Here is a 26,450-nt window from a genome sequence, read left to right on the forward strand (position 1 = left end):
TGCAAGGGATTGGAGATGGTTAAAGAAAATGGAGAAAAGTGGGAGGTGAGCCAGCTGTTGTTTGCGGACGACACTGCGCTTGTGGCAGGATCGGAGGAGGGATTGAGGAAGTTGGTGGCAGAGTTTGGGAGAGTATGTGATAGAAGAAAGCTAAAGATAAATGTGGGTGAAAGTAAGGTGATGAGGTGTACAAGGGGTGAAAGTGGCAGTATACTGGAAGTGAGCATTAAGGGAGAGCGACTGGAGGAAGTGGATAGTTTTAGATACTTGAGTGCAAATGTGGCAGGAAAGGGTGGAGTGAAGGTGAAGGTAGAATGTAGATTGAGAGAAGCGAGTAAATGCATTGGTGGATTAAAGAGTGTAATGAGGAATAGACATTTGGGAATGGATGCTAAAAGGAGACTGTATGGAGTGATTGTGCCAACAGCACTGTATGGGGCAGAAACATGGAACATAAGAGAAGAAGAGAGAAGGAGTTTGAATGTGTTTGAGATGAGATGTCTGAGAAGTATGATGGGGGTTACTAGACTGGATAGAGTGAGAAATGAGGTGAGGAGGAGAACAGGGGTGGAAAAGGAGCTGGGAGATAGGGTTGATGAAAGAATATTAGGATGGTTTGGACACATGGAAAGAATGAGTGAAGAAAGACTAGTAAAAGAGGTATGGAAGGCAGATGTGGAGGGAGTGAACATGAGGGGACGTCCTAGGATGAGATGGATGGATGGGGTGAAGGGGGCTTTGGGGAAGAGGGGAATGTCTGTTGAGGAAGGACGGGAGAGGGCAGAAGACGGGTGAATGGAGAATGGTTGTATATGGATGATGATGTGATTGCATGAGGTGGAATGGGTGGGGGGGTAGTGTGTGTGAGCATAATTTGACGCAGCCCGAAGGGATTTCTCCCCATCCTCTCCTTTTGTGCAATGGGGGGACGGAGAGGGGGGGGTCGCCGATTTAATGAAGCGGCCTTGCTGTGGATGTGCTGTGTCTTGCGACATTGCTTCTGACCCAGGGCAGTGGACAAGGTGCAGGGATGACCCGTCATCCAGGAGGTGCACAGATACAAGGGAGGGTGGAGGGGTGTGGAGTGTATTCAGGGATGGAATGGGTGGAAATGATAAATTTTATGCCTTCCCCTTTTTGGCTACCTCCCTTGTAAGGGGGAAAAAGCCTTGGTATATGTATGTATGTATCTATTTATGAACATATGTTCATAACACTACTGTACAGTGTTAGGAATGGCTTGGGAATTGAGGGAAAGGCAATGACAGTAAAGTTTCAGTTTCACTTGGCAACATTGCATTAGCCATGCCAATGGGCTTACATTAAATGACATTTACTCTAATGGTAAGAATGCAAACTAGGCAAGCTCAGGTGTGTGTGATACAAATATATGGTATGGTAGAGTAAATTGGACTTTACCCACCTTAGAAATACTAAATAGCTAATCCATGGAAAATTCTGTTGATAATCAAAACCATTAATAATAAAGCTACCAATAAAAATTAAGTACTGTACAATACATTGGACATAGCTGCCAAAGTGAAGTACTAGCCAGAACACATTTTCATACCTCTTCAGTCACTAGAGTGTAAGTGAATGTCTAATCAAAATTGATCACTTATATACTCATTTTGGAGAGCTGATACTCTGTTGTTTAAAGGCTTCTGATTGCCTAGCAGACTGGGCTAGTGCTGCTGGATTGTGCTGCTCTCTCATTGGTCAGCTGTTGTGTGATGTCATCAGTCTTGCTTAGTCTACCAGGGAACATGATCTCCTCACACTGGAAAGTGCCTCCAGGTCTGTTTTGTGTATTCAGATTGGGGGATAATTCTTTTATGAAGAGAGCTTCATGGATGGGCAGTCTTCTATGGTCTTGATTTTTGTTGCCCATCTTGAAGCTCTCTTCATAAAAGAATTATCCCCCAATTTGAATATACAAACCATAGACATGGAAACACTTCCCAGTGTGAGATCTACATTCCTGGTAGACTGAGTGAGACTGGTGATGTCATTCAACAACCTACCAATGTGAGAGTTGTTGTTGTTGTTGTCGTTCCCTAGACTGTCTGTCCGAGCAGTCCCGTCTCCACAAGGAAGGCCACAGCCGAAACTGGGTTTTCCCACAAATCCTTTATAGAGTGTATGTTGTGTTGTTTGCGTGCATGATTGTGTATAATGCAGTCTTCCATTATGTATTGTATGGTATGGGGTGAAGTGTTACATCCTGGGCAGCTGTTCACAACACGGTCGTCCAGCCTCTTCTGGTAGCTTAGAAGTGCTGGGTGGTGACCGCATCGCAGTCTGGCCAAGTGGACTCTGTCCTTTGGTGGGAGAGAGGATTCAGAAGGGTGGATATCAGGGGGTCTGGCATGCAGCAGTGTGTTGTCTTTCAGTGTGTTAATGGAGCGGTGAGTGATATGATTATGAATATGTTTCCGGAGGCTGGTATTTGGTGGTTGTGGAGGAAGAGAAGAGAGTATCTGTGCGTAATAAAGGTCTTTGGGTGTTGTTTTAATGTTTCTTGGTGTGTGTGGGTGTTCTGCTATGTAGTGTAGCGGGTGTGATGTGTTTGTGGTGGCTGCAGCAAGTGTTTGTGTGCCTCTCATGTCGAGGTGGTCCTTGACTTTGAGGACTTTTGTTTCATGGTGTAAATGGTCTGTAGGTGATGTATTTGTGCAGCCTGTAATTGTTTTTAGGGCTTTGTTTTGTATGATTTGAAGGGTGTTGTGGTGTGTCTCACTGAGATTAGGAGCCCATGCAGGACTCGCATAATTCATCACTGAGCGTATGCATTGTTTGTATATTGTTATATTAGTTTCTTTGTTTTGTCCAAATGTTGTTCCTGTGATTGACTTAAGTGCGTTAAGTCTAGGTGTGCATTTGTTTTTTATGTTTGTGAGGTGTTGTTTGAAAGACATGGATGTATCGTATGTTACACCAAGAATTTTAGGTGTGTTTGTGTGTGGTATTAGAGTGTTGTTGATGTAGAGATGAGGTATGTATTTGTGTTCTTTTGTCCAGTTGGTGAGAAGTGTTGCTGTAGATTTGGTTGGAGCTATTTTGAGTCTGTTTGTGATGAACCATGTGTTGAGTGTGTCAAGGTAAGGCTGGATTATTTCTGCAGCTTTATCTGTGTTACGATGTGTGCATGTGATTGTTATGTCATCTGCGTAGGAAGAGATTTGTATTTCTGAGGTGTCTGGCGTGGGTAAGTCATGCATGTATAGATTAAATAATGTGGGGGATAGAACTGAGCCCTGTGGTACTCCGTTCTTAATGTTTCTGATGTGTGATGATTGGCCATTATATGACACATGAGCATTCCTGCCTGCCAGATAATTGGCCAGCCATCTTTTGGTGTTATTGTGCATGTCTGTGTTATATATTTTATTTGTTAGGTTGTGGCGGGGGATAGCATCAAAAGCTTTACTAATGTCCAATGTTATAAGAAGTGTTCTGTGGTGGGGCCTATCTGAATTGATGCCATCAAAAATTCTTTGTGTGAGGTTTGTCAGAAGAGTGTTTGTGGAGTGTAGTGGCCTAAAGCCGTGTTGTGAGTCAGCAAGGGGAATATATGGTGTGACAAGTTTAAGTATTAGGCGTTCAATGACTTTAGAGGGGGTGCAGAGAAGTGTGATTGGGCGGTGCGATGTTGGGATTGTTGGGTCTTTGTTCGGTTTTGGAATGGTGATTATTTTACCATGCTTCCAGATGTCGGGTATAGTGTTGTGTGAATAGCTGTAGTTTGCAATGTTTGTGAGTGCGTGTATACCTTGTGGTCCAATGTGTTTTAGGTGGATGTTGCTTATGTTATCAGGGCCACAGGCAGATGAGTGCTTGAGATTATGCATTATGAGTTTTGTCTGACTGTCTATGAAGGGTGTATAGTCTGAGTCTGTGGGGAAGTCTTTCTTACGTCGAATGGTGCGTCGGTCGTCAGGGTGAGATGTAAGATGGCTCGTCTGTGCAAAATGACAAATGAGTGCGTTTGCTTGTTGTCTGTTTGAGGGTAGATTATCTGTTGTTGTGATTATTGCTGCGTGAGAGCGTGTAGTGTTAGTGTTGGATAGTGTGATGCTGTTGAGTGTTTTGTACAATTTGCTGGTGTTTGTTTTGTGATCAAGTGTATTGATAAAGTTTTGCCAATTTTGTGTTTTTTGTTCATGTATTTTATTGGCAATCACAGTGTTTAGTGTTTGTATTTGGTCTGCTATGTTTTGAGGGATAGGTGTGGGGGTATCGTGTTTAAGTGTGTCACGTTGTCTGATGAGGTCTTGGATTTCTGGTGTGAAGTTGGGGTTGTGTGATTTTCTGTTGCCTCTAGGGATGTATCTCTTGTCTGCGTTTTGTATGATTGTATTAAAAGCGTGCACAGCATTGTTTATGTTTGTGATTGGTGTACTGTTAAGTGTTTCAAAATGTTGTTCTGTCTCTTCAGTAAAGGCTTCCCAGTTAGCTCTCTTGTAATTGGTGTAAGTGTGTCTGTGGCCAGCTGGGGTGCATCTTGTTTTGGTGGTGATGATGATTGGAAGGTGGTCAGAGCCAAGGGCTCCGACCACTCTCCATGATGTTGTTGGGGTTAGGCAGGGGGAGCAAAAGGTGATATCAGGAGAGGAGGGAGTGTAGAGGGCTTGGTATGAGATATGTGTATGATTATGCGTGTTGTTCATGATAGTCAATGAGTCGAATTGAGTCTGTATATCAAGCCCTCTGTCTGTGTCAGGGTTGTCGACAAACCAGGCTGACGACTTGGCGTTGAAGTCACCACCCATGATCAGGTTGGGGATTGAGGTTAGTTGGCTGAGTTGAGGTCTGAAGGTGTTTGGAACTGTGGGGGATGATTGGGGGGGAATGTACATGTTAACTATTGTTAGTGTTGAATTGTTACCTGTGCGGATACGAATGGATTGGGTTTCTGTTGTGTTATCTGTGGTAGGGAGGAGAATTTTGGTTGTGGCACTTGTGTCCACAAAACAGATGGAATGGTAGATCAGGGTGATGAGTCCACCGCCATTGCCGTCAGTCCGGTCTTGTCTGATGGTGGTGTAATTATGAAATGATGGTGTTTTGTGTGAGTGTCTTAATTTTGTTTCTTGTAAAATTGCAACGTGTATGTTGTGTTGTTTAAGAAAGTGTTCAAGTTCATGTTTTTTAGTGTTAATACCGTCAATGTTGTGTTGTAATATGTTGATGTTGTGTGTTTTGTATGTGTTGTATGTTGCCGTTTGGGGTTGAGGTTGGGGTGGTAGTGGGGAAGGTGTAGGATCTGGGTCAGAGGGGGGGAAAGGAGAGATCGGGGACAAAGGAAGGGGAGTACTAATCGGGGGTAAGGGCAAAGGGAAATTGGGAGTGGGTAAGGGTGTTGGCTGTGGTTGGGGAGGTGGGATTGGGGTTACTGGAGGGCAGGTAGAACATGTCCAAGTGTTTGTGTATTGGTTTGTGTCAGCAAGTGTTGTACAAGTGAGGTGGGCCCAGTTTTTGCACATATTGCACTGAACTGAGCCCCTTGTCTGTCTGCTCGAAGTAATGGGTTTAGAGCATGTTGGGCATGTGTATTTTGTGGTGGGCCCAGGATTGCTCTCTACATCTCCGGCTAAAAGTAGAAGAAGAGGAGTGATCGCTGGAAAATGACCCCTCAGTGCAGAAAAAACGTAACATTGTGTGTTGGAAAAAAAGGATTGTGGTACTCCCCCAGGTAGGCGTAGTTCCTCCTTGGGGATCGGTGCCATCTGCGTAGAGCTGATGGCCAGGGGTGGTTGCTGCTGATTGGCCCCCAACTCTTGGGGTTGGGGGGTGGTCCCACGACGTAGACGTTGCAGCTCCAGGACCCCAATGTGAGAGTAGCTCTGTCTGCTAGCCAATCGAAGCCTCTAAACAAAGTATCAGCATTCCAAAATGAGTATTTAAACAACAAATTTTGATTAGACATTCACTTGCACTCTAGCCACTAAAAAAACACCAAGCAGTGTATTTACCTAGTTGTATTATATGGGAAGAGAGCTATGCTCGTGGTGACCCATCTTTGTATCTCTCAGCATCAAGTTTTTTCTTAAAATCTTGAATAGTGTTTGTACACATTATTTCTTTGTCCAATTTGTTCCAAGTATCTATCACTCTGTTTTTCCATTGTCCCATTTCAATAAGTCATTCATATCTAAAATTTCCATTCCTTTCATAATTCTATAGATAGTAGGTCTCTTTCCCTTCTTTGTTCCAAAGTTGGTAATTCCAATTTGGACAGTCTTTGTTCATATGTCATTATGGAAAGAGTTGGTGCCAGCTTTGTTGTTGCTCTTTGTATTCTTTCTAACTTCTTTATATTCTTTTTGGTACTGGGTGTCCATAGTGTTACTGCGTACTTGAGTTTTGGTCTTAGTGTTTCAGAAGTTTTTTCCAGATGCAATACACCAATACTGTGCTGAAATGAATGAGAAAAGTAATGCCTCATATCATCTAATTCTAGCTTTCATAAATGGAATGATGTGACACCTGCTGAAATAGGCATTGGTCTCATCTATAAACCTACCCTAAAGTCATATTTTGTAGATAGTTTCTTACTGCCACTCCAGGTTTTGCCAGTGTATTTGGTGTAAACGATTATGAGTTGAAAAGGTCAAGTATACCTTTTGCCGATAATGAAGGAAATCAGGATGATAGAATATATAGAATTAGACCTATAATGGATATGGTTCAGGGTACTTACACCTTAACTAATAGCCCTGGGAAAGAATTCTCTGTTGATGAAACCATGTTGATGAAGGCTGTTTTTCAAACATCTACTATTAAAACCTTAAAGTGGGGTGTAAAAGTTTGGTCTCTTTGTGATGGTAACACAGGATTTCTCCTAAAGTTTGACATTTACACAGGTAAAGGCCTGTCTACACGAGCGGGCCTGATCGGCGGGTTTGCCCGTTAACGGGCAAATTCTCGCGGGCCTGCCCGTGAATGTTGTCCACACGACCGAAGTGATGAACAGCTGGGCCTGCCCGACGATGTTGCCAGTAGCGGGTGGAGTGCTGTACGAGAACCATGGTGCCTAGCATTGTCAAGAAAAAGATTTTGTGCTCTATGATAATAGCTGTGTGTCTCAAGAAGAAAAAGAAGAAAAGGATATGGTTCACGATATTATCTTGCGTCTGGCAGGGTAGAAACTCCAGCTACCGGGCACCAGCTCAGTGATTTCGCTCGGCGGCCTTTCGGGCAATTTGATCGTTTGCCCGTCAAATATGCCCGTTAACGGGCAAGCCCGCCGATCAGGCCCGCTCGTGTAGACAGGCCTTAAGGATGAAACAGTTGCTCAAGTTGAAGGGGGACTTGGTTCAAGGGTAGTCCAGTCTTTACTGACAGGCTATGAAGAAAAGGGGCATGTTGTCTATATTGATAAGTTCTATTCTTCTACTCCACTCTTTGAAGCACTCATAGAACCATTCGTGCTAACTGTAAAGGTTTACTAGATATGAATGAAATAAATCTGAAGAAGGGTGATGCACCAGTAGAAAGCTAAAGATAAGTGTGGGTAAAAGTAAGGTGATGAGATGTACAAGGGGTGAAAGTGGCAGTAGACTGGAAGTGAGCATTAAGGGAGAGCGACTGGAGGAAGTGGATAGTTTTAGATACTTGGGTGCAAATGTGGCAGGGAACGGTGGAGTGAAAGTGGAGGTAGAATGTAGATTGAGAGAAGCGAGGAAATGCCTTGGTGGATTAAAGAGTGTAATGAGGAATAGACATTTGGGAATGGATGCTAAGAGGAGACTGTGCGAAGGAGTGATTGTGCCAACAGCACTGTATGGGGCAGAAACATGGAACATAAGAGAGGAAGAGAGGAGTTTGAATGTGTTTGAGATGAGGTGTCTGAGAAGTATGATGGGGTTACTATGCTGGGTAGAGTGAGAAATGAGGAGGTGAGGAGGAGAACAGGGGTGGAAAGGGAGTTGGGAGATAGGGTTGATGAAAGAGTATTAAGAAGGTTTGGACACATGGAAAGAATGAGTGAAGAAAGACTAGTAAAAGAGGTATGGAAGGCAGATGTGGAGGGAGTGAACATGAGGGGACGTCCTAGGATGAGGTGGATGGATGGGGTGAAAGGGGCTTTGGGGAAGAGGGGAATGTCTGTTGAGGAAGGACGGGAGAGGACAGAAGATGGGTGAATGAAGAATGGTTGTATATGAATGATGTTGTGATACATGAGGTGGAATGGGCGGGGGATGGGGGGTGAGGTAGTATTTGTGAGCAAATTTTGACGCAGCCCGAAGGGATTTCTCCCCATCCTCTTCTTTTATGCATGGGGGGTCGCTGATTTAATGAAGCGGCCTTGCTGTGGGGTGTGCTGTGTCTTGCAACACTGCCTCTGACCCAGGGCAGTGGACAAGGTGCAGGGATGGCTCGTCATCCAGGAGGTGCTAAGATGAGAGGGAGGGTGAAGGGGTGTGGAGTGTATGTAGGGATGGAATGGGTGGGAATGATTTTATGCATTTTCCTTTTTGGCTACCTCCCTTGTATGGGGGAGAAAGCCTTGGTATATGTATGTATGGTACTGGGTGACCACAATGTCGTCGCACATTCTAGTCTAGGCCTTATCAGTGTGACCAATATTTTTTTAATCCTTTCTTCATCCAAATATGTAAATGCCACTTTTATTGATCTTAGCAAGTTGTAGGATTCTCCAACAATTTTGTTTATCTGTTTGTCATAGGACATGTTTGAGATAATTACACCCAAATCTTTTTCGGATCTCTCCTTCTTTACCTCCTTGGTTCCAATTTTATATTGTCCTGATATTCTGTTTTTGCTTTTTCCAAACTCCATTATGCTACACTTCTTAATATTGAAGTCCACCTCCCTTTCTGACTCCAATTCCATACTTTATTCAGGTCTTCCTGCAGTGATTCTCAATCCTCTTCAGTTTTTACATTCATTAACAGTTTGGCATCATCAGCAAAGAAGCTCATGTAACATTTCACATCCTCACCCATGTCAATCACATAAATAGCAAACATTATTGGAGTTAGTACAGATCCTTGTGGTACTCCACTGATCACCTCTTTCTAATCTGAATATTTTTCTCTGAGCACTACTCTCATCTTTCTACCAATCAGGAAGTTCTCCATCCATTTTAGTAGGTTCCCTTGTATCCCTCCTATATGTTTGAGTTTCTTTAATAATTTTTTAAGTGGTACTTTGTCAAAAGCTTTTTGTTGTTGTTATTGTTGTCGTTCCCTAGACTGTCTGTCCGAGCAGTCCCGTCTCCACAAGGAATGCTACAGCCGAAACTGGGTTTTCCCACAAATCCTTTATAGAGTGTATGTTGTGTTGTTTGCGTGCATGATTGTGTATAATGCAGTTTTCCATTATGTGTTGTATGGTATGGGGTGAAGTGTTACATCCTGGGCAGCTGTTCACAATGCGGTCATCCAGCCTCTTCTGGTAGCTTAGAAGTGCTGGGTGGTGGCCGCACCGCAGTCTGGCCAAGTGGACTCTGTCCTTTGGTGGGAGAGAGGATTCAGAAGGGGGATATCAGGGGGTCTGGCATGCAGCAGTGTGTTGTCTTTCAGTGTGTTAATGGAGCGGTGAGTGATATGATTATGAATATGTTTCCGGAGGCTGGTATTTGGTGGTTGTGGAGGAAGAGAAGAGAGTATCTGTGCGTAATAAAGGTCTTTGGGTGTTGTTTTAATGTTTCTTGGTGTGTGTGGGTGTTCTGCTATGTAGTGTAGCGGGTGTGATGTGTTTGTGGTGGCTGCAGCAAGTGTTTGTGTGCCTCTCATGTCGAGGTGGTCCTTGACTTTGAGGACTTGTTTCATGGTGTAAATGGTCTGTTGGTGTTGTATTTGTGCAGCCTGTAATTGTTTTTAGGGCTTTGTTTTGTATGATTTGAAGGGTGTTGTGGTGTGTCTCACTGAGATTAGGAGCCCATGCAGGACTCACATAATTCAACACTGAGCATATGCATTGTTTGTATATTGTTATATTAGTTTCTTTGTTTTGTCCAAATGTTGTTCCAGTGATTGACTTAAGTGCGTTAAGTCTAGGTGTGCATTTGTTTTTTATGTTTGTGATGTGTTGTTTGAAAGACATGGATGTATCGTATGTTACACCAAGAATTTTAGGTGTGTTTGTGTGTGGTATTAGTGTTGTTGTTGTTGTTGTCGTTCCCTAGACTGTCTGTCCGAGCAGTCCCGTCTCCCCAAGGTATTAGTGTTGTTAATGTAGAGATGAGGTATGTATTTGTGTTCTATTGTCCAGTTGGTGAGAAGTGTTGCAGTAGATTTGGTTGGAGCTGTTTTGAGTCTGTTTGTGATGAACCATGTGTTGAGTGTATCAAGGTATGGCTGGATTATTTCTGCAGCTTTGTTACGATGTGTGCATGTGATTGTTATGTCATCTGCGTAGGAAGAGATTTGTATTTCTGAGGTGTCTGGTGTGGGTAAGTCATGCATGTATAGATTAAAGAGTGTGGGGGATAGAACTGAGCCCTGTGGTACTCCATTCTTAATGTTTCTGATGTGCGATGATTGGCCATTATATGACACGTAAGCATCCCTACCTGCCAGATAATTGGCCAGCCATCTTTTGGTGTTATTGTGCATGTCTGTGTTATATATTTTATTTGTTAGGTTGTGGCGGGGGATAGCATCAAAAGCTTTACTAATGTCTAATGTTGTGAGAAGTGTTCTGTGGTGGGGCCGATCTGAATTGATGCCATCTAAAATTCTTTGTGTGAGGTTTATCAGAAGAGTGTTTGTGGTGTGTAGTGGCCTAAAACCGTGTTGTGAGTCAGCAAGGGGAATATGTGGTGTGACAAGTTTAAGTATTAGGCGTTCAATGACTTTAGAGGGGGTGCAGAGAAGTGTGATTGGGCGGTGCGATGTTGGGATTGTTGGGTCTTTGTTCGGTTTTGGAATGGTGATTATTTTACCATGCTTCCAGATGTCAGGTATAGTGTTGTGTGAATAGCTGTAGTTTGCAATGTTTGTGAGTGCGTGTATACCTTGTGGTCCAATGTGTTTTAGGTGGATGTTACTTATGTTATCAGGGCCACAGGCAGATGAGTGCTTGAGATTATGTATTATGAGTTCTGTCTGACTGTCTATGAAGGGTATATAGTCTGAGTCTGTGGGGAAGTCTTTCTTACGTCGAATGGTGCGTCGGTCGTCAGGGTGAGAAGTGAGATGGCTTGTCTGTGCAAAATGACGTATGAGTGCGTTTGCTTGTTGTCTGTGAGGGTAGATTATCTGTTGTTGTGATTATTGCTGCATGAGAGCGTGTAGTGTTACTGTTGGATAGTGTAATGCTGTTGAGTGTTTTGTACAATTTGCTGGTGTTTGTTTTGTGATCAAGTGCATTGATAAAGTTTATCTGTTTGTCATAGGACATGTTTGAGATAATTACACCCAAATCTTTTTCGAATCTCTCCTTCTTTACCTCCTTTTTGTAAGCTTTTTGTAAGTCCAGGAAGTTGCACTATGTCTATTAATCCTGAGTAGAAACATATTAACCACTTCCGTATGGTGATGCCTACGTAGGCGGCATGAGGAGCAAGTGGGTACTCGATGATGCTGACGTCGACATCTTGATTATATTTATTGTAGTCGTACCTACATAACTTCCATCCTCTCTAAACTGGCTTCATCATATTTTCTATGGTTATCAAAATACACGGGTGAAAGAGAACGAACGATTGAGCACTGACTTTATTTTTTATAATGCGATTATTATGATGCAACATCGCATGTCGGGCAGCTAATGCTGCCAGATGTGCGATGTGCCCTGGAGTGAAGAGGTTAAGTTTGTGGTACATGATCTTCCTGGTCTGAACCCAAATTGTCTTGGGTTTATTATATTGTTGTCTTCCAGGTGTTTCACCCATCTATACTTGATGATTTTCTCACAGATTTTGGCTATAGTGCTTGTTAGTGAGACTGGACTATAGTTAGTTGGTTCTTCCTTGTTTCCTCCTTTATATATTGGTACAATGTTAGTATTTTTCCAGTCTTTTGGTATTTTTCCTTCTTTGAGTGAGCAGTTTATTATGTTATGTATTTTGTCCGTTAGTTCTTCTTTGCATTCTTTTAGAATCCAATTTGCAATTCCATCCGGGCCATGTGATTTCCTGACGTCAAAGTTTGATAGGTGTTCTAATATTTCTTTTTGTGCTATTGTTATGTCGCTCATGGGGGGAGATCGCCTTTCATAACCTTCGTTCCAATTTTGTGTTTTCTCTCTAGTGAATTAGAATGATTTTTCATGATTTCGGCCATTTCTAAATCTTCTGTGTATTCTATATTTCCTTGGCGTAGTTTCACCATTTCTTGCTTGTTTTTAAGTTTACCATTCACATATCGATAGAATAAATTTGGCTTGCTCCTTGCATTTATCTATAATATCCTTCTCATGGTTCCTTTTTTCCTCTCTTCTCACTTTAACATACTCATTTCTATAGTTTATAGACTTGCCATTTTCCAGGTTTTTTTATCCTTTCTCCACCTTTTCCAAGCTCTGTCCCTTCTGTCTTTTGCCTCACTGCATCTTCTGTTGAACCAGCATTTAATGTACACTATCTCTCACTTCTGTCTTGGTACGTGCTTATTTACCCTTTCATTGTATTTATCCATCAAGATATTCCATTTCTCTTCCATTTTTGTCTCTTCCATGTAAAAGTTTTCCCAGTTTACATTCTGGAATAATTTCTTTAGTTTTGCAAAGTCCATACTGTTGTACATCAATCTTCCTTTCCCATGCTTTTCATTTCTCTCCATGTATATTTCTTCCTTTAGTTCAGTTTCAATGAGTATATGGTCATTCTTTCCAATTGGTGTTTTGTATTGGATTTTATCCACAGTTTGAAGTTCTTTTGTAAAAATTAAATCTAGTTTCAACGGCTCTTCGTTGTTTCTATAAAAATTATTATGTGCATACCCATATGGGTACATATATTTGTATACATAATTCTTCTGATGATATTCATTGAAAGCTAGATTTTACTAGTTTTATGCATTCATACAAGTAAATACATTTCTACTGAAGTACACTTGGTACAAATAAGCAGCATATATGTAAATAACAAAGGCAGATATCCCTATTTTCTCATAGTACTTTTTCAAACAAAAAAGTGGAAAAAAAAATAATAGCCATGAAAACCTCAATTTCTACTGACTTTACATGAAAATTAGTGCCATATTCATAAAACTCAGACATCAATTACCTAGGGACAGCACAGTTCATGGAAATTTGACAATTCTTATTTTTGGGAGGGAAATGGGCATCACAGGGGAATAGATAATTGAGTGGCCAAAGGGTTCATAGTTGTCTGGTGATAATAATCTCACTGATAATCTTTTATGGGAGGTTTTCATTCTGTTTTGTCTTAGCTACTTTTGTAGTTTGTCATAGTGAGTTTGAGTGATCTCAGCTGCTGTTCTATAGTTGCTGGTATGGAATTGTTGAAACACTGTAATTTTTTAATTCTTTAGTAGCAATTCACAAATAATTAATCCAAACAACAAATTTTAAAGTCATGAATGTTAAGGGATGATTGCATATATGATATACACACACATTTACATTGTACATATGTTGTTATGAATTTTTCTCTTGCACTGAGTTATGTGTATGACTCACCCAAGTCAAGAATATGTGTCAAGGTGAAGTAGGAAGATTGACAGTTCCAAATTCTGCGGCATTAAAACGTCCACTTGGGAATGTCGCAAAACTTTGAGTAAATACTTAAGGTTAATCATTCAGTCATTGCCTTGAGTTTCACTAAGTGTAAAACCTCCAGCCACACAGTGGCTGGCAACAGTCTTCAGAACCTCCCACAGGTCTCTGGGAAAAAATTCAGACTGTTGTCTGTGCTGTATGAGTGTGAGACTGTTTCCCAGTCACTGGCTGAAAGTTGTAGGAAGAGAGAGCAGTTACTGGAGCCTTCCATGCTTGAAAAAAAACAGTTGACCCTCATTATCAATGGCTTTGTATAGACTGTTTTAATTATTGATGGATTTTCTGTTAATGGGAAATTACATATATCCACAAGTAAGCAAAGTTTTTTTTATTTTTGCCTGCACCTTCTCAGAAGTTTCCTCACTATTCTGTTTGGCAAAACTGGTGTGATAATTGCACATACAGTAATTTTTCAATGACTAAACAGATACAAGGTGAGATGGAGGAAAGAGAAAAATGCTGAAGGTGGGGGTGACGAATTGCAATGGAGAGGACCAGGGTTGCCAGATTTGGCTGCAAATAGTGAATAATTAGGCTGATTTTTAAAGTTATGTGCTACTTTATTAAAAAAAAAAAAAAAAAATTACCATATAACAAAGTGCAAAAAATCCACAAAAACTATTTATAAACACATTTTTTGTAAGTGTCACACTATTATGGGTGACTACAATTGTGATGTTTCAAATCAATGTACAAAATTCCTTCACTCTCTGAAATTCTAACGAAGCTTATCCGACACTGTACGGGTGATATCACTAATAATCTCATTGTCCAAATTGATTATATATATATAATGAATAAGGAACCTAAATCCAAGCTCTGGGGAATTCCGCTAGTAACACTCCCTCGTTTGGATTTTACACCATGTATGGTGACCTGCTGATTTCCGTTACAAAGCCATACTCAAATCCATTCAAACACCTTTCCTTCTATGTTATGGACTTTGACTTTATTTTAGTCTCTGGTGGCAGCCTGTTGAATGCTTTGCCAAAGTCAAGGTAAATAACATTGTAACTATCATTGTTATTTGCCACATTGTAGAAGGTGTGAAAGAATAAAACATTAGGTACACATGACCTACCCTTTGTGAAACCATGCTGAGAATCACAAACCAAATCATGTCTCTTGGTGAGAACCCTGATTCTATTAGTTACTATTGATTCCAGCATTTTACCCATAAACATTGTCAAACTGATTGGCCTGTAGGTGTGCATAGAAAATTTATCACCCTCTTCAAAAACAAGAATGATGTTTGCCTCCACCCAAGAAATAGGCATGAATTCAGTGTCCCCTGACTTATTAGATACCTCTGTTAACTGGTCATACATTTCAAATTTACACTCTTTTAGTACTATGAAATATTTTGTTTGGACCCAGGGATTTTATGGTTTTGACTCTATCAGTCTGTTTGACTACTTCGTCCTTACTAATACTGATGCTAGTTAATCTACTTCCCCCATCCCCACAAAACACCTGGTCACACTCAAGTACCATATCAATCCTCTCTCGTAAATACTGAGGGAAAATACTTATTAAATGCCTCTCATTTTTTCCTCTGAAACTATCAAGACATCCTTGTTAGATTTAAATGAGCATATCCTTTCCTTATTTTTAGTTCTGTAGAGATGCAAGAGGCCCTTTGGGTTATATTCCGCTTATCTGGCAATCTTAATTTCATTGTTACATTTCATTCTGTGTGTGTTCTTTTTAACCAGTCTAGCCATTTTGTTATACTTATACCTAAGGTGTGTTTCTTCAATTTTCATCCTAACATAAAGCCCTCTTTTGCCCTCTTTTTTTTTTTCCAATCTCATTTTTCAGCATCATATCCATTTGGGAGTATTAATATTTCCTCTTATAACTTTTGGAGTATAAATTTATGCTGGGTACAAAATCCTAGTAGTTAGACTATTGTACATTTCATCTATACCTTTGATTCCAATATGGACATCTGAGTCCACCTCGTATGTAATCTCACTAGGAGGCCCCCCATCTTCCACCACAACACAACCCAGGGCTAGACCCCCAACTGTATTGCTGACCTCACTGTACAAATCTAGACTGCTGACCCTGCCTTTTGCTGGATGCATATGTGATCTCGCTGTCATCCCCCTGGATCAGGAGTGAATTTAACTGAGTATGTGACAATGTCATGTAATCCTAAGTGAAGAGCTTAGGCCAGTAGGTGCTTAAGAATAGCTTGAGTCATCACCTTGACTCTTGTGTGTTAAACAGCCAAAGTTAGTGGTAATCACTGCTAGCTGTTGGAGATTGACTCACTTGGAGAGGTGTTAATTGTCATGAAGATTGTAATAATGATAACAATTAATCATTGCTTTGATTTTCACTGAGTAGAGCCGGCTGGCTGGCAACATTCCATGGATACTCTCTGGAAAGAAACCTTAGAATATTGGCTTTATTTTATCATTTTATTCTGTTGTAGTATATAAGAAAAAAAATTATGTGTGTGATGTCCTATCCCTTTTTCTCCGAGTATCATACCTAATTTAAGATTTCCTTACAATTTTAGCTTGGGATATCACCTTTAGGCTATTCCAGTAATTGATGCATCTGTATGGAATATTGCTTCTTGGTATTCAATAGACATGTGGTCTTTATTTTGTTCCCATGACCTTGTGATACCCTCCCATTCCAAACCATAATCTTTGTCAGTTTTGTGCACACCTTAAAAAGAGTTGCACAAAACTGAAAAAGATGACCTGAACTTTCTTTTAATGATAATAGATTTAAGGCCTCTAGCTTCTCCTTGTATGTTTTATTGACAAGGCAAGAAACCAATTTTGTTGTTGGTTTTGTATTTGCCAGTTTATACCCATCACTCTGTGTGGATACCACACCACTACTGCAAGGCTGGAAATCAGTTTTGGTTGTTGCTCTTTTATATTTTCAAGTTTTTGCCCTTCACTGTGTGTGGATACCACACTTCTGTATATTAAAATCTAGGACTGATCAAGCATCTTATGATTTTTTTCCATATCTCCTTAAATGTATAGTGAGTCTCATTAATATTGACCATAAATCTTTATGCCTCAGTGATTTTACTGATATGTTTGTTGGGTGACAAGTTTTCCATGACCAACACTCCCAGGTCCTTCTCCTTTTTTTTTTCTCTCTCTCCTATTGTAATTGTCTAATTTTCCATTGAGTAATTCAGTGATGGTCTTTTCAATTTTGCCCAATTATAATGCCCTTCATTTTTTTTTTTTTTTTCTTTAGTTTATTTTCCACACCTGGTTCCATATATATATATCTATATATATATATTATATATATATATTATATATATATATATAGATATATATAGATATATATATATATATATATATATATATATACATATATACATACATACACACACACAAACACACACACCAAAACCGCCATATGTTTGGATGCGATAATGCTGATGTCAGTACTTATGCCACAAATTTGAAGTCCCTCGCTCTCAATATCGTGAGTGAGCCAGATATTGTTTTGTATGCTTGGCAGTGAGACCAAGGTTGGCTGCCACCAGGGCATGTATTGTTTCCAGGCTCAGTGCTATTTCAGATTCAACTGGAGAGGATTATTTTTCTGGAACTCTGTGCTTTGTCTACGGTTTTATGTAAATTCTCAGTGGTTTGGCATTTGTGTTGCCGGCTATGGGTAGTGGATGTGAAATCGAATGTGACAAGATTGCTGCTATAGTGGCACTGTTTAAGGCAGGGCATTCTCTGAAGAAATCTTTGAAAATACAGGAGTTACAGTGCGTTCAGTACAACATTGGTTGTTACGTTTTGAGGATGGTGGGGGAGCATTGTTTTACTGCAGGGGTTCCCAAAGTGGTCGATATCGATCCCCAGGGGTCGATGAGACCATCCAAGGGGTCAACAAATAGCCAAGGGGTTGAAAGGGGGTCAGTAGATTGCTAGGGGGTCGATGAAACCATCTATGGCAGGGGCTCCCAAAGTGGTTGATATCAACTCCCAGGGGTCGATGAGACTATCTAAGGGGTCGAAAGGGGGTCAGTAGATTGCTAGGGGGTCGATGAAACCATCTATGGGGTTGAAAGGGGTAGTTGTGCTGAAGTATGCCGAAACATTTTTCTGTCTGAAATGTTGTATGTGGTGTTACACTATGTGTTCTAACATGAATTTTTTCTCAAAGTTTGCAGGTGACATGTAGTAGCAGGTGCTTTAGATGAAAGTTTATAGCTTCACCTTATCTGTTGCAGGAAACCCTTCTGTTAGATGCCATGTTTGAAATCCCTGGATCAGACATGGTGAGTGTGCATAGAACAGCAGAAGTGGTCAGAGGAGAATGTGCACCTATCTTTATCTGAAGAAGATCAAGAGGAGGAGCAGGCTTTTGCTCAGGCAAAATTATTATGACCACACCACTAAATGGAGAGGAGAGTACTGGTGGCTAGGATTGGATAATCACTGTATCAGTTGTGTTAGCCTAACTCTTTACATTAATGTGTTTATATCATTGATGTCAGAGACAATAGTGCAGATTGTGTTGATTTAATCTGCTGTTATATGGTCAGCTGCTAACATTGTTTCTATGGCCAGAGGTATTAAGAAGTACTATTTTAGTTGGGAATGACAATTCATGGCTGGGATACAACCAGGTGTTAGTTGCTATAATTGCATAATGTTGAGAGGGGTCCACATTATCTTTCTCATATAGTTTGGATTCAGTCCTCCATTTTGCTGATAAACCCCTTCACTCTGGTGGTGTACTTTATAGTGTTTGTTTTGACCAAAGATTAGTGATTTCATAGAGCTAGGGCATGGCTAAATGAAGAAGGCTTGGATACTACAAGACCTATTTTAGTCAAGAGTCCACCATTTAGCTGTATAGAAGCACATGTCCTTGGGTGGTGCAAAGTCTCTGAAGTGTGGCAGTGTTGAAAAGGTTGACCTAATCATTTCAGGAATGGGAGGATCATTATTACAATGGAAATTTAATTTCTTTAATTTTTGTAAGTTGATACAATTGTCAATACTGTACTCTTATGTCCAAAGCATTTCATATATTAAGGGAAGAATTCAAGTTTATAAATGCCATTATCAATTATTGCCATGTGCCAACTTTTGCCCCACAACATGGATGGACACTATTTCTGTGAGAACTTAAAAGAGGAAATAAATAATTTTGAGCTTAATCTTGCTTAAAAGCCAGAGAGTAAAGCATACATACATACATATACCAAGGCTTTTTCCCCCTTCCAAGGGAGGTAGCCAAAAAGGGAAAGGCATAAAAACACTCCCACCCATTTCATCCCTAAATACACTCCACACTCCTCCCACCCTCCCTCTCATCTGAGCAGAGAGTAAAGCAAATTTCAAAATGTAAAGACACAAATCTAATCAGGATGAAAATGGGGTGCATGGCATAAGAAAAATGCTGATTGGATGAAAAGAGGGTTAGTTGTACATTTCTTCCCCAAAGTGTTTCAAAATTGAGGCCAGATTGTAGACATGACAGCATTTTATATCTCACTAAGGTTGTTTGGTATTTCATTTGATTTAGGCATTTCATATATATATAGATTTATATTTAGGCCAAATGTTTGCAAGTTTATATATATACATTATATATATATATATATATATATACATACATACATACATATACATATACCAAGGCTTTTTCCTCCTTACAAGGGAGGTAGCCAAAAAGGAAAAGGCATAAAATCATTCCCACCCATTCCATCCCTGAATACACTCCACACCCCTCCACCCTCCCTCTTATCTTAGCACTTTCTGGATGACAGGTCATCCCTGCACTTTGTCCACTGGCCTGGGTCAGAAGCAGTGTTGCAAAACACAGCACATCCACAGCAAGGCCGCTTCATTAAATCGGCGACCCCCCCCCCCTCTCCGCCCAAAAAACGTCCTTATCTTTTCCTATAGCTTTCTCACATATCTGTCTTGCCACAAAAATCTGATCTACACAACTTCTACCTGTCCTAAATCTACACTGCTCCTCACCAATTACTCCCTCTGTTCCTCTCCTAATCCTCTCAGTCAAGATCCTCCCATAAGCCTTCCCCAACTACTACTACTACACTCACACTTGTCCTCTTTTCCCTTGTAAAGTGAAACTATACAGGCACTCCTCCAGTCCTCCGGAACTCTACCCTCTCTCCAGCAAACATTAAATAACCTCCCCAGCCAGTCCACCATCATTGTACCTCCTTTTTTTAGAGATTCTGCATGGCATCCATCCAGACCAGGTGCCTTACCTGCTCTCATCATCTTAACAACTGCCTTCACTTCATCCTTCCTTATTTGTACTCCATTTTCCTCACTCATCTCAGTCATTTTCTTAGTACTTCCCACTGCAACTATCTTTCCCTCCCTATCCTCCTTCACATTTAGCAACTCCCAAAAATACTCTGCCCATCTTCCCCTTACAGCCTTCTCTTCCATTATCATCTCTCCATCTACACCTTTTACCTTTTCTTCTCTACTTGATTCGCCTCCTCTTACTCTTTTAATTTCTTTCCAAAATATCTTTTTATTACTTTCAAAATTTTCTGTCATACACTTACCCCATTTCACATCTGCTCTCCTCTTTGCCTCCTTTACCTTTTGCTTTACTTCTCTTTTCTTTTCTTTGTACCTCTCGTATGACTCCCTCATCCTATTTTGTAGCCAATCTGTGAAAGCTCGCTTCTTCTCTTCTACAACCTTCTTTGTTTCCTCATCTCACCATTCACTACCCTTCCTTCTATTTCCCCCTGTCCTTCTTGTTCCACACACCATCTTTGCACACTTTGTGACTCCGTCCTTGAACCATCCCATTCCTCCTCCACTCCTAGCTTTAGTCTATCCTTCACTCCCTCCCACTCCTCTCTCAGCTTCTTCTTGTACTCATTCTCCTTTTCCTTTTTCATTGAAAGATCAATTGTGAATACCAATTTTAAATGATTGCTCATAATTTCTGCCATTTCTTGTTCTGTATATTCATAATTTCCCTGGCACAGCTTTTCTATTTCTTGTTTGTTATTTAGTTTACCACTTACATATGTGTAAAATAGTTTAGGTTGTTCTTTGCATTTTTCTATTATTTCTTTTTCATAGTTTCTCTTTTCATCTCTGCGTGTGTGTATATTGCCATTAAGCAGTATGTTAGGTATGTGACAAACAAGAAATATTGCAGGTGACAGCAGCAAGGGATAGCAGTACCAGTACCCCTGTTCTACAGCCAGGCTCCAGCAGTACCCCTGTTCTACAGCCAGGCTCCAGCAGTACCCCTGTTCTACAGCCAGGCTCCAGCAGTACCCCTGTTCTACAGCCAAGCTCCAGCAGTACCCCTGTTCTACAGCCAGGCTCCAGCAGTACCCCTGTTCTGCAGCCAGATGCCAGCAGTGACCCTGTTCTGCAGCCAGGTGCCAGCAATTATGCTTCACTCTAGCCATACTCATCCCCATCATATGTAGGTTATCTTGTTGTTGTTGTTGGTATTTTTCCAGTGTCACACAAACACATTTCTCACTTCTTTCGTTTTTGCATTTCAGAGATCTATTTTTTGTATTAAATGGTTATGTTTGGTTAAGTTAGGATATATTAGATGAGTCAGCCCTGTATTGTGCCTACTGCCCTGGTTCAGAAGCAATGTAACAAGACACAGTGCATCTACAGCAAGGCCATTCCACTTAGTCAGCAACCTACCTACCTCTTCATCACCTCATGCAGAAAAAAGAGAAGATGGAGGTATCCCTTTGGGCTGCATCAAAATATCATTGACACTTAACAACTCCATCCCCCTATCCCCCACCTGCTCCCATCCTTGCATCATGGTGTGTGCATGTAATAGTTATGTCATCTGTGTAAGAAGAAATTTTCATTTCTGAGGTGTTGGGTGTAGGTATATTGTATATGTAAGGATTAAAGAGTGTGGGAGATTGAACTGATCCCTGTGGTACTGTTCCTAAAGTTTCTGGTGTGCAATGATTGGACATTATATGACATGTAAATGCTTCTACATTTCTACACAGCCATTCTCCACTTGCCCCTATCTCCTGCCTTCTCCCTTCCTTGCCCAACAGACATTCCCACATTTCTCACTGCCTCTTTCACCCCAAATATTCATCTCATCCTTGGTTGTCCCCTTCAGTTCACTCCATCCACCTCTGCCTAACACATCTCCTTTATTTATCTATCTTCACTCATTCTTTCCGTATGTCCAAACCATCCCAGTACTCTTTCATCAGCCTTATCTGCTATCTCCTTTTCCGTTCCTGCACCCCTCCTCAGCTTGTTTCTCACTCTAACCAATCTTGTAACTCCTACCATACTTTTTAGACATTTCATCTCAAAGTGTAAGATCATGTACCACAAACTTAATCCCCCAATGGATTATCTCCACCTCCACTTCCCCCAATCCTACCACACATGACCCCAAATACCTCCAGCCTTTCTCCTTTAAGACTTCCAACTTGCTGCCATCCTGTCTCCTTGTACATCTCATCACTTTACTTTTACCCATATTTACCTTCAAATTTTCTCCTTTTGCATACCTTCCCAAACTCCATCACTAACAACCTTAATCCCCCCCTCTCACCAAACTACAAGTGCAGTGTCCTCAAAGAGCAACAGACTCACCTCTCACTTTTCTCCATTTTCTTTAACCACCTCCAGTCCCCTGCCCATTACCCTCGCATTTACCTTCTGCAACATCCCATTCATGTACACATTGAACAGCCATACCAACATGATGCATCCCTGTCACAGTCCCACCTTTACCTCTAACCACTAACTCTTTCCATTTCTAATTCCACCAAAGGGTATACAACTCTCATAGAATCTCTTGAATGCCCTTGACAGCTTCCTCCAATCCCGTATATCTGCAAAACCTCTCATAATGCCTCTCTGTCCTGTCATAAACCTTTTTCTGATCCTTAAAGGCCCAGAAAAGATCCTTACATTTTGTTAAAGGTTTCTCATATATCTGCCTTACCACAAATATCTAATCCACGTAACCCCTACCTTTCCTAAACCCACACTGTTCCTCAACAATTACTCCCTATATTCCTCTCCTAAACCTCTCAAAACCCTCCCATATATCTTCTCAACTACACTCAAACTAATTCCCCTGAAACTACTACTCACATTTGTCCCCTTTTCCCTTGTAAAGCAGCAATATTTAGGCACTCCTCCAGTCCTCTAGCACTCTACCCTCCCTTAGAGACACATTAAACAGCCTCACTAGTGGAGGAGGAATGGGGATGGTACAAGGAGGGAGTTGCATGGTGTGCAAAATCTGTGTGTGGAACAAGGAGGATGGGAGGAAATAGTAGAAAGGGTAGTGAGTGGTGGGATGAGGAAGCAAAGAAGGTTCTAGAAGAGAAGAATGAGCTTTCACAGATTGTTTACAAAATAGGACAAGGAGATCATATGAGAGGTACAAAGAAAAGAAAAGAGAAGTAAAGCATAAGATAAAAGAGGCAAAGAGGAGAGTAGATGTGAAATGGGGTAAGAGTATGAGAGAAAATTTTGAAAGTGATAAAAAGATATTTTGGAAATAAACAAAGAGAAAGAGGAGGGGAATTAAGTGAGAAAGGGTGAAGGGTGCGGATGGAGAGTATGGTGTAGGAGATGGCAGTAAGCAGAAGATGGGCAGAGTAGTTAAGGGAGTTACTAAATGTGAAGGAGGATGGGGAGAGAGGGGTGGTTGCAGTGGAAATCACTAAGAAAATGAGTGATGAGTAAAGAAAATGGAGGAGAAATGGGGAGGGATGGGGTGGGGGCAGTTGTTTACCTAGTTGTATTATATGGGAAGGGAGCTATACCCGTAGTGACCCGTCATTATATCTTTCAGCATCAAGTTTGTTTTTAGATTCTTGAATAGTATTTGCACACATTGTTGCCTTATCTAATTTATTCCAGATATCCACCACTGTGTGGGAAGATATTCTTTTTCAGATCTCATCTATAACTATCCTTTTTGAGTTTCCTTTCATGTCCTTTTGTTTTTCTCTTGTCCCACTTTAATAAATCACCTCTATCTAGGACTTCCATTCCTTTCATGATTCTATAAAGAGTTGCTACAGTAGATATCCTTTCTCTTCTTTGTTCCAGGGTTGGTAGTTCCAATTTGGACAATCTTTGATCATATGTCAATTTGGAGAGTGTTGGTGCCATCTTTGTTGATGCTCTGGGGTATTGACTGCATGTTATTGTGGCAAAGTAGCATGGAGTTGATACTTTAGGGTCTATATGGGGCGCCCCTACGGACCAGACCCACACATCATTTTGTCTGTGTCATGCCCTAAGCTCAGTTTTTGTGTGTTACATCAAACTCTAAAACAGAGTTTGAGTAATTCATACAATCCAGAGTCTCAGAGAAGAATCGCCCCTTTATAGATACATCCAACACGCCAGGATAAAGAAAGAAGATATACAAAATCACTGAAATATTTACTAACACAACTAGTGAGAATATCTCTCACTTACAAAGTACCGACAATGTGCAGAGGTCGAGTGCGGAGGGAGCAGCGTGGGTATCTGCACCCCCCCAATTTATACCCCAGCCGCACAACACAGGTGCTATTGCCCAAGCACCAACTTATCTTAATATATATATTCCTATCCCTATCTACCCAACTCCACACATCCATTACTTCCTTTATTTATGCATGGAGAGGGTTTACAATAATTCCCTAGCTTATACCTTAACCTACAAGACAGTGAGGTAGAAAAGGAGAGGAGGTGCTAATTCGTCTCATTCTTCTTGGTTAATGCGCCCCTTGACCTCAGCTAGCGGGCGGCGTTGGTTTCGTACCACTCCGCCGCTTGCCTACGAGAGCTTTCGCGCGCGTTCTAGGTCAACAGTCTTAGCGGACAAGGAGTCATTGCTCATTCTCACCCCATAGGGCTAAGGTGGTCAAGAGAGGGGACGCCGTCTTCACAACCGTCGGACTTACGCCTCTCCATATTTGGTCCGTGTTATAGGTCACGCCGAGGGGTTGCAAAACACTGTAATCATGCTCCAGGAATGAATATGTCACATCACGAGTATGAACCCGGTGTGACGTGACATACATCCCCCTTCACCGGACACAAATGTTCAAACCTGCGGAGCAAGGGTTGAACATTTTGTGTCTGGACGTGATAGGGCATCAGCAATCATGTTACTCTTCCTATAGTCTGGAGCCACCAAGACGGGACGACTTGAGAGAAGCCTCTTGCACTCATCAATAGCTGCATTTGCGCCTTCATTCCACCTGAAAGGATTACAAGAGAGCATGCGGGTCAAGGGAGCGGTCACATCAGCGAGGTTTGGACAATACCTTCTATAATAGTTCACCATACCCAAGAATCTTCGGATCCCCTTCTTCGTCTTCGGGACCTGGAACTCTGCAATGTCCTTCACCTTAGCTTCTACTGGTGAGATGCAATTTTGGCCAACTTGATGGCCTAAGTACTCGATAGTGCTCCTTCCAAAAGAGCTCTTTCTCAAATTTATGGTGAGATGGGCTTGGGCCAACCTGCCAAGCAACTCCTTTAGCTGGTGAAGGTGATCCTCCCAACTGTCAGAGAAAACTACGATGTCATCTGAGTATGCCTTGACACCGGGTAATCCCTCAACTATCCAATTGACCAGGCGTTGGAAGGATGCTCCGCTGTTCTTCATTCCAAAGGGGGTAACTTTATATTGAAAGTGCCCTTGTGGAGTAACAAATGCGGAGACCTCCGATGCTCTACTAGTATGGGGGATTTGGTGATACCCCTTCATTAGATCCAGCTTGGACAGGAACCTAGCTGCTGCAACCTCCTCAATGAGGTCATCAATTCGTGGAAGAGGGTAGGGGTCTGCCTTGGTCACAGCATTCAGACGGCGATAGTCCACACACAATCTCCACTCACCTCCGGGTTTCGGAACCAACACAGCAGGCGAAGCCCAGGGGCTCGTGCTTCGTTCCACCGCTTACCAGTCAAAACGGCCCTGGGCTAGTCATAACGGCCTCGCCTTCATGGGCGTGGTTAAAACGGCCTCGCCTTCATCAGCGTGGTTAAAACGGCCTCGCATTCAGTGGCGTGGTTAAAACGGCCTTGCTCTATTATTAATTGCTTATGTAGCTTTGTTAAAAAGGATTTCTTCAATACCTAGCTATTATTATTTTGTCATATCTATGCTTTAGTTTCTGTGTAACACAATCCATTGTATTGATTGGGACAATTCCCAAGAAATCGTTTCATGTAGTTCCTATTTGGTAAGGAATATTATTGAATCAATACAATGGATTGTGTTACACAGAAACAAAAATAGAAATAATGAAAATGAAAATAATAAATTTGTATCATTTCTATTTTTGTTTCTGTGTAACACAATCCATTGTATTGATTGTGTTACACAAACAAAAATAGAAATGATACAAATTTATTATTTTCATGTTGATGTTGTCAATTCCCTTTAGAATCTTAAAGGCCTGTATCAAGTCACCTCTGAGTCTACGCTTTTTTAGGGAAAACAGATTCATATGTTTTAGTCGATTTTCGTATGATTTATTTTTGATATTTGGAATCAGTTTTGTGGCTCGCCGTTGTACTTTTTCCAGTCTGTTAATGTCTTTAATGAGATTCGGTGACCATACAGAAACAGCATATTCCAAATGTGGACGAACTAACGATTTATATAGCTTGTTAATGAGTGATGGACTTTTGAAATCAAAAGATCACGCAATCAGTCCTAGAATCTTATTTGCTTTCTCAGAGGCT

General features: G+C 41.2%; 1 protein-coding gene across 11 annotated transcripts in view; it reads left to right on the forward strand.

The window, feature by feature from the left end:
- The window catches only part of LOC143035097 (uncharacterized), a 149,382-nt gene that overhangs the window by 30,129 nt on the left and 92,803 nt on the right, over positions 1-26,450 (forward strand). For 5 of the 11 annotated variants that reach the window (XM_076201654.1, XM_076201644.1, XM_076201646.1 and 2 more), the window contains 2 exons: positions 17,951-17,998; positions 20,890-21,118. In XM_076201654.1, coding sequence (XP_076057769.1) covers positions 17,951-17,998; positions 20,890-21,118 — 277 coding nt within the window. Of the gene's footprint in view, positions 1-17,950; positions 17,999-20,889; positions 21,166-24,604; positions 24,741-26,450 lie in introns of those variants that run through there. The other 6 variants (XM_076201653.1, XM_076201650.1, XM_076201648.1 and 3 more) reach the window with 2 other exon arrangements.

This window comes from Oratosquilla oratoria, chromosome 18 (genome assembly GCF_046742065.1).
Source record: "Oratosquilla oratoria isolate Oo_2021 chromosome 18, ASM4674206v1, whole genome shotgun sequence".
Taxonomy (NCBI): domain Eukaryota; kingdom Metazoa; phylum Arthropoda; class Malacostraca; order Stomatopoda; family Squillidae; genus Oratosquilla; species Oratosquilla oratoria.